At 49.7% G+C, this 8,736-nt stretch overlaps 1 protein-coding gene across 1 annotated transcript; it reads right to left on the bottom strand.

Moving 5' to 3' along the window:
- On the bottom strand, positions 1-8,303 carry LOC135809778 (uncharacterized). Its single transcript, XM_065323207.1, has 4 exons — positions 4,863-8,303; positions 2,978-3,349; positions 1,638-1,924; positions 1-850 (listed from the first exon to the last, which is right to left on the bottom strand). Exons 1-4 carry the CDS (start codon positions 7,782-7,784, stop codon positions 598-600), a joined length of 3,834 nt encoding a protein of 1,277 aa, XP_065179279.1. The 5' UTR covers positions 7,785-8,303; the 3' UTR covers positions 1-597.
- Positions 8,304-8,736: the final 433 nt, after the last annotated feature.

The raw sequence follows: 8,736 nt of genomic DNA, 5'->3' as shown, positions 1-8,736 counted from the left end.
ATCCAATTTGTTTGCCACTGTTATAAGACTGGCTGGCCTGCTAGCCTCGAGACAACAAACAAATTATGGTGCTGTGAAACTAAAATAGGTATACTATATTGTAGAAGTTTACCAAAACAATATTGATCATAAAGCCCTAAAAACCCCTGGTGTCCGATATACATTGTACACACGGCTAAGTAGTAAATATATGTACCTCAAGGCTAACGTGGTGGGAGAAAGTGTGGATGAGATGGCTGTAAATTTCTAGCATGCATAAGCAGCATAACGAAATTCTGTGAGGGGAAAAATCAATTGATCGTACTTTGCCTATAGATTTGCAAATTGAATAATAGTATAGTATGCTACCGATTGGGTAAAAATTAGCAGAAATGTGATGTTGCCCTTATGCATGAAACCTCAAGTTTTGAAGTTCTCAATGAGACATTTTCCTAATGCTTTTACACCCTAAATTGTGCTAAAACGTTTGTCGTGACTCAACAAAGAGATGATTACAAGATAGAGTCAACCTGAAATGAAAAACATGGTCACTGACATAGGCCCCATTCAACGGAAGCTGGAGGTGAATAAAATATTTAATTTAGACGGAATTCCTTCCTACATTTGTGAGAAGCATCTCTCCAGTTGGTTGTCAAGGTTGGGAACAATATCCACAAACTTTGGCCTCCTCTCCGCCCCCTCCATCCAGCATTCCTCGACCAGTGCACGGTAGTCCTTTGGCCAGCCGTTGGACTCCATCTCTGGACGTCCTCCTTCAAGGATGTAGCGCGAGAAGTCAAAACTGAATCTGTAGCCGGTGTGACTGTAAGGCTCCTTCCTGGTGTACAGTTCCCACAGCACTATGCTATAGCTGCACACGGAGAGCATGCATGCACACATACGTGCACAAACACACACACACACACACACGTGCACAGATTCACACACGCACATGCACGCACACAATCATATACATCCGAGGCATACAGGTATGCACACCAAAATCGCTTTGTTTTTTGGTCAAACACCACCCTACCAATGAATAATGAAGGGAAAAGGCCAGAGAGAGAGAGAGAGCAGTGACAACTACTAGTATTGCAGGGGCCACGTAAGCCTACATTATAAGGTGGCTGTAGCAGTGGGGCAGATTAATAAGTTCAGGGGATAGATCGTCTCAGATTCCGGCATTGCCAGAACTACACACTGTAGAAGAGTGACAGACATAGACAGACAGACACTCTGACAGACAGAGACCAATACACCCGGCTGCGGACAAAAGTTTCAAAGTGGATAGGTGTGACACTGAACGTCTCTTACAAAGAACAGCAAAGCGCACATGATGTCCGTGTTCTCAGATAAAGTGAACAGACACTCTACAATTACACAAACGTCTGGCTAAGTTACAGTGCACATGATGCATGTGACACTGAGGAAACCCCACTACCCAGGGATATGTCAGTGGATCTTTGCCGGGCCCTGCATGGTTTGAATGGTTCTCTGGGATAGGCAGTGGCCCCGATATCAGAATGTTCCCCATTGACAGACTCTGCCATATTCACATGAACTATGTGTGTCTGTGTTGTAGTGCTAGGCTCCAAGACCAACCGCATGCTCGCTCACTTCAGGTGCGTGCAGAAGTACGGATCCACGGTACCTACCTGAAAACGTCAGCCGCTGCGCCGTACGCACTCTGCGACAGAACCTCCGGTGCAGACCACAGGAGAGTCCCGACATCGCTTGACATCAGTGCATCCGGCTGCAGAAGTGGTGCTCGCTCGGTGTCATACTCTCGGCTGCTGTTTGACCGAGACTTGGTCAGGAAGCGTGCATTGATCGGTGTTGATGTTGTCGAGTTTGCCATGCTGCGCGTCATGGAGCCCGTCGAGGAAACCTGCTGACACTCCTCTATGCTCTGTATCCAACGAGCCGAACCGAAATCAGACACCTGAGCAGGAGTGGTAACCATGCACATTACAGAGAGTCAGACTTTATTAGAGGGCTCGCAAGATACTGCTTGGCTGGAGAAACAAAGTTGAGGACTGTTCTTGAATTCAGTTGTTACCGAGGTGTACTAGAAGACAAGAAAGAAACGTAGGGGCTGTTTATAGGACTTTTGTTAAGACAACCATTGTGTGGACCTTTTGACGACTCAGACAGACACGAAAATCTCCACTTCCTTTGGCCAGCAAAGTGCACTGAGCACAGCGCTTCATGCAGGGTACATGATTGCACTGCAAGTGAGAATGCACTGTGGTGCGAACAAAATTCATGTAAATACTGAAGTATTAATATGACGGGTTTAGGTGTATCGAGTAGCACGAAGGCATTGAGTCGACAGTGAACCATGGCAATAGAACTGATTGGCGCCCTGTCCCGTAAACTCAGCCTGCAAGCGTCACATAGCAAACACCTGGGGCACTGTGTGAAGGAAGTTGTCTCTTCAGTTCACACTGTCTCTTTACTGCATCGATGTGGTAAAAGGACAGTGTGAAGTAATCACGTTCGGACATGGTGTTCTTACGCCTGTCAGCTTCTTGCAGTTTGCTCCTTGTTGCAGATGTGCACATGTCACACACACCGTCCTTTGTGATGATTAGCGGTTCACATCACACAATCCACCTTCTACAGATTGTGAAATATTGCATAATTACGGTGTAGCGTTCAATGCAAACGCACTCACGGCTAGTGAGGACTGAAATGGTGATGACGCACCCACCCAACTGTGCAAGACTTTGCCTTGCAAGTATGTGTATAGAGGTTATGCGAATGACTCACCGTAGTACATGATTTGCCACTCAGAAGTCAGTAAAATATCACTTTTGCCACTCAGATGTCAATAAAATAATTATCACTTTTGCCACTCAGCTGGTTTCCAGGGCCGCAGTATCTGTACACATTTCCCCCAGAGTGCCACTCAACTGCATTCCTTTATCACGTGGCAGCTTAACCTGAAGTCTGATCAGTGCAGTGTAATCGTTTAGAAGTGCTCTCTGCTCACCTTGACTACAAAGTGATCGCTGACCAGTAGGTTGGCGCTCTTCAGGTCGCGATGGACGCGCGGTGGTGTCAGGCCGTGCAGAAAGCGCATGCCCTTGGCAATGTCCAGTGCCATGCGCAGACGCTGCTGGTGATCGATGTGCACTGTCTTGTCGTTGAGCACGGAGAGCAGTGTGCCGCGTGGCATGTACTCCACCACCAGGAACGGAATACTGGCAGCTCCGATGCTGCTCGGCGGCATGACACCAGCGCCGATGAAGAGCACGATGTTCGGATGACGGATGGTGCGCATGAACTCGGCCTCGCGCTGGAACTCCATCAGGGCCTGTGCATCGGCCACCAACACCTGCGTCCGAAGCTGCTTGTAGGCGACCTGTACAGCAGTATATCACATACCAACAACAGTGCCACATTGCTGCACTTGAAAAGTAGTACAGCAGGGAGTTGTAAAATTGGTATTTTTAATACTCCCCGGTACACAGTTATCTAGGATGTACTAGGAACCATTTGAAACACACATCAGGATGCTGTTACCATAGTTATTGTACTACAGTCATGTATTTGTCCTTGTCATTGTGGATACCCAACTACTCTAGTATGCAAGTGATGGTGGTTGTGGTGGTTGTGTCATGGCCCTGGATATATAGTACTACTCATCAATACAACCGTATAGTAGTGCTGCACACATTCACTATCAGCCTGTTTGCCCTGTCACCTACCTCTACCGCAGCCCCTCATCAATGCCCATTAGTGTATTGCTCTTTCTTTTGGTTGCGATAAGCCAACCTCTCCTGTCGCCGGACCTAGACTACCCATTACCATGGAACTGTCATCTATTGTCTCTGTTGCCGGTCCGCTGGTCTGCTGTTCCGCTTTGTTACTCCAATTCATCATTAGCAATAGTTAGTTTAGCACAGCTCACAGCTCGTTCGCTGCTATCACTACCCTACCTCCCAATTCCCCGATCTCTATTCTTTCCTTTACTCCCTTTTACTATAATTATTAGGGCTTGCTTTCCCTTTTAGTCCTTTAGAGAGAGTTTGACCCAACTGAGTGAGCGCAACACCCTTCCTCACTATTGAACCTGGACTGAATCCACAACTAACTGCTTGTGCTTTGTGTTGTCCTCTACGCTTGGGTTTGGGACTAAGAAGTGCACATATATTTTGTGCCAACGGACTTTGGGTTACGGAGTTACGTAGAGACGACACTCAGCCTTAGGCCACGACAGTGTTGTTGTTGGTGGTAGTGCATCAGTGGTGGTGGTGGTGGTGGTGATAGCCCGTGGTGGTGTGTTGGAGTGTGCACGTGTTATTTTTTTAATAGTATGTTCTTCAACTGCTCATTTACAAATGTTCTTTGCTGCATAAGGCCCAGTTACTGTAAATATACAAATTTTCGGCAGCTATTTAATTTCGGCTATATTCGGCACCGACCCAAAACGCCTAAATTAAAACGCCGATGAAATTTTTCACAGCATCTGTCGCACTATACCATGCCCTCTACCCCACGCCGAAAATAAATCGCCGCCGAAATGTCAAAAATCGTGAAGTGCCGAAATTTTGCAGCGCCGAAATTTTGTATATTTACAGTATTGAGAGCAATTCAAGACCACAAACATAAATGCATAGCATATCGAAAGGATTGCATTAGTACTAAAAAAAAAGAGGACCATAAGTTTACAAGTTATCCATTTTTTTCAACACAAACGATTATAAGCAGGATAATGGTGACATAATGCAACAATCAGCACAAAACTGACACTGACATTCATAGTGACATACATGACATTTTTATGGTCCTCTTTTTTTAATTTTAGTCCTGGGCTCTCCATCCGAGTTTTATTGCATTAGTTTTTAGTATTTACCGCAAGTAACACGTCTTACCTGCATATCACGATAGACTGCCATCCACACTTCACCAAAACTGCCGGGTGTCTCCTCATCGATTCTTCTCGACAGCTTTAGCTCATCAGCCTCGATGCGCCACACAGAGTTGAGACTGGCGATTTCACGCTTGCACGTACGTAGCTGCCGCTCTTTCTCCTCATCCTGTCTGCGCTTGCTGCGGTACTTCTGTACCAGAAAGCAGGTCAAGACGAGCAGGAGAAGAATGAAGACAGCCGCACCGCCAATGCCCAGGTACACAGCCGGAACACGGCAGCGGTTCATACCATCGTAGCCAAAGTCACAGTTGCATTCCATCTCGTGGGTAGCACTGTTGACAGAGCAATCGCCGGCGTCGTTGCAGATATCACGGGGGCACTTAGAGCACTGCAGGGAGCTGGTTGAGCCGTTCTGCTGCGAGAAGGAGCCGAGTGGGCACGACTCACAGCCAATGCTACCGGCCGTCATTGAATAGTTCTCGGCAGGGCATGGCTGGCATGCTTGACTGTACACATGCTGCGAGTACCATCCAGCATTGCAGCCAGGCTGTATAACATAGGTCGGCAGGGCAAGGCTGCACAGCGTGTTGTCATCTTCACCACGACACAGGCCGCCGTGCACAAAGAACTTATCCTCCACGTTCGTCAACGAATGGCCAGCATGCCGTATGGGCGAGTGATGCGCCGAGGATGAATAGGACATCTTTAGCTCCATCCACAGATGGTCAGTTGTTGACAGCAGCCATACGCGAGGATGAATTTCTCCGGTCTTTTTCGAACAGCAGCGCTGTGCAATTGTATGCGAATTCAGCTCCACTGTTGTTGGTATGTCGCTTTTCGTGAGCATGCAGATAGGATCACAGCAATCACCAACAAACATTAGAATAGAACTGTCCTTGGCAGAAGCCGTTGTGAAGAAGCGTCCCGCAAGAAGCGGATGAAACAGTGACGGGTCGACCCAGTAGCACAGGTTCTCCCATTGCCGTGTCTTCAGGTTGAAACGCCAGAACATATCTTCCACGACCGAGACATTATAACCGTCAGCCGTGACGTCGATGCTTGCACCGCCCAAAACATACAGGCTGCCATCAATAAAGACCATTGAATGGCCAAACACACCTGGTGGAGGTGCGCCGACAGCTTTGATCTCACTCCACGTGCTCTCGGCTAGGTCGTACACCAGCAGGTCACCGAGAACCATGACCTTGTGCAAGGCATCCGAGTACAGACCGCCATACACGTACATCAAGCCCCGCTCTGGGTCTAGAGCCGCGGCATGGGCTTGCCGAGGCGGGAATGTGTACGTTGGCGATGAGGCATTGCTCCACGTCAGGCTGGCAATGTTGAACTTCCACAGGCCGGACTGAGACACTCCATCAGTGTCAAAGCCACCGAACAAGTATAGGGAGTTCCCCCAGGAGATCATGGTGTGCGCGGCCAAGCGTGCTATGCCAGGCCGCAGAACACTTGTCCACATAGATTCCTGCACGCTGTAGATATGCAGACGCTCGTCGGCAATGTTGATGCTACTCGGCGCCAGACCGGGCAAGGCCGGGGCGGTCGGGTACACACCACCATACACGTACAGCGCTCGCGTCTTCTCCAGGTACGAGGCCGAGTGCTGCGACACGATGGGCGGCAGGATGTCCGGAGCGGCGGCCTGGACGCATGTACTGTCTTTTGTGTTGTAGCGCAGCACCCACAAGCCAGTATACACGCGTGACTGGCTGTCTATTCCACCGTAGATGTAAACCTGCTCGCTGTGCTCCTGGGCGATGGGCTGCACGAACGGCGGTGGCAGCGAATCGCCTTTCACATACCACACGCCATCCCACTTGTCAGTGCCTATAGTGTAAGACCATACTCTCATCTCCAAGTCACCTGTACACGACAGCAAGGCGATCAGCGTCGGCGTTACTCCCTGATCGGACGGCACGTAGCTGAGACCGGCGACGGAACACGAGTCGTACGGGTCCATGCTGACGTCGATGTCGCTCAGCCGCCTCCAGGTGTTGTTTGACATTGTCAACTGCCACAGGTCCAGCAGGTACATGATACGGCTGCCGTTGTCGTACTGCAGACCTCCGCACACGAACATTGCCGCCTGGCCCACCGCTGTTCGCGGGTATCCGCGTGCAGCAGGAAACCCGTGCACTGGGTCGGCGACGGGAGTGAGCTGCGACCAATGTGCCAAGCCGGCAGCTCTATCCGCGTCCAGCCTCCACAAATCATTCAGCATGGTCGGCGGTGATGATGATGTGGCAGCAGCAATGTTACCGGCCTCCGTTGGCGTGCTCAGGCCACCAAACAGATACACGCCGCTGTTGGCCGCACATCCATGCGACATAGTGCAGCCGACGAGGCCGCTGGCGTAACGCTCCGATGGACTCTTCGCACTGTTCTCCAGCGCCTGCCAGCAGAGATCATCTCCATTGTACAGCCAAGTGTCACTGTATAGTGATGCATCGCTGCTGCTGCTGCTAGTACGACCACCGAACATTGCTATGCCTGTCTCATCCGGAAGGCTTGCTATTCCGTGATCTTGACGCCGGCTCGGGTCCGTGCCGTTGTCAAATATGGGCTCGCTGCGAAACCAGGTGTTGGGTCCTACCGAGTACAGCCACGTGGCTTGAGGCTCGTCGCCGGCAAAGCAGGAGCCGTGGAGCACGAAAAACGCATTCTGGCCTTTGTTGGAGGTGAAGTGAGCTGACGCACATCCCAGACTGCGAACAACGGGCTGAAACGGCTGAGTGGGATTGATCCCTGACAAGTAGTTGAACCTGGTCGCTGGCTGCTGCGTGAGGTCTGCTCCATACTGGCCATACTGGCCATAGTCGCTACTGCTGCTTGTATTGACCTGATTCAGGAGCAACACTGCTATTGCTGCCAGTACAGCTGCTCGTAGCACATGTACAGTCTTCATACTGTCCCAGAGATCAACTATGGAGCGCCTGCCGGTGAAGTCAATGATTATGTGAGTGAGGGCACTCCTCCGCCACCCGCTGGCAGCACTAGAATGGCCTTCCCCGAAGCACTTACCACCTCCACTCTGCCCACCAAACTCGTAGCCTGCCGAAGCGACCACAACGGATAGAGAGCAATGGTAGTAATTGATACTGGATTAAAGGGGAAGTGCATCGATTTTTCAAGTAGGGCTCAGATGAAAGACAATTGGATATCGGTTCCGATGGTATATCTCTCGCTTGCGTACGGCAAGGGAAACTTGCCATATCGCCGATTTCCTGATCCCGTTTCCATGGCGACTACAGGTGATGACGCACATTCTGCTTAGCTCCGTGAGAGAGAAGGTCGATCACTGCAGAATTGTGTCATTTTCAGTTGTCTTCTTGTATTCACGAAGTGAAAGAAGTACTGTGTTCAATGCTGTTAGTGCCGTGAACTGTTTATTAGTAGTCCTCTCCGTTGTGTACTGGGACGTGACACCGACAGGGGAAAGCTGGAGTGCGGAGACGTTAGCTGGCAAGCGAAAATCGTGACGAACCAAGTGCTGAAATCTTGGTTGGGACAAATCAAACGTTCAGCATTTACCTCAACCAAGGACCATGCCGTTTGCTCTTTCCACTTCCTGAAGATGGATGCACTGCCTGCTGGAGACTCTCCTATCTCTCGTAACATCTTCTGAAGCCAGGTGAGACGACGAGTAGTGGAGATTAGCGAACGAAATAATGTCGTATGTTTTGAAATATTTGCTGAACATTTCTCAGGAGAGATGGCGAATACCAAGCATCTTCTCCTAGTCTAGATCTTAATGAAGTGATACCCCCGACACAAACTGCACAAACAAGTGTGACATTCTTTGAAAGTTTACTTTTGGCTGACCGGTTTCACTACTAGGAGTAGATCATCAGAGTGAA

The sequence above is a fragment of the Sycon ciliatum genome, chromosome 2 (assembly GCF_964019385.1).
Source record: "Sycon ciliatum chromosome 2, ocSycCili1.1, whole genome shotgun sequence".
Taxonomy (NCBI): domain Eukaryota; kingdom Metazoa; phylum Porifera; class Calcarea; order Leucosolenida; family Sycettidae; genus Sycon; species Sycon ciliatum.
The sequence above is the reverse complement of the archived record's forward strand: the minus strand, read 5'-3'. Positions and strand labels throughout refer to the sequence as shown.

What these genes read in the sequence shown, in the direction of transcription:
- LOC135809778 (XM_065323207.1), bottom strand. Translation starts at nt 7,784, where the DNA reads ATGAAGACTGTACATGTGCTACGAGCAGCTGTACTGGCAGCAATAGCA. An exon ending in CAGTCTATCGTGATATGCAG is followed by an intron (nt 3,350 to 4,862) that starts GTAAGACGTGTT and finishes ACTGCTGTACAG; the next exon opens with GTCGCCTACAAGCAGCTTCG. An exon ending in GCGATCACTTTGTAGTCAAG is followed by an intron (nt 1,925 to 2,977) that starts GTGAGCAGAGAG and finishes ACTCCTGCTCAG; the next exon opens with GTGTCTGATTTCGGTTCGGC.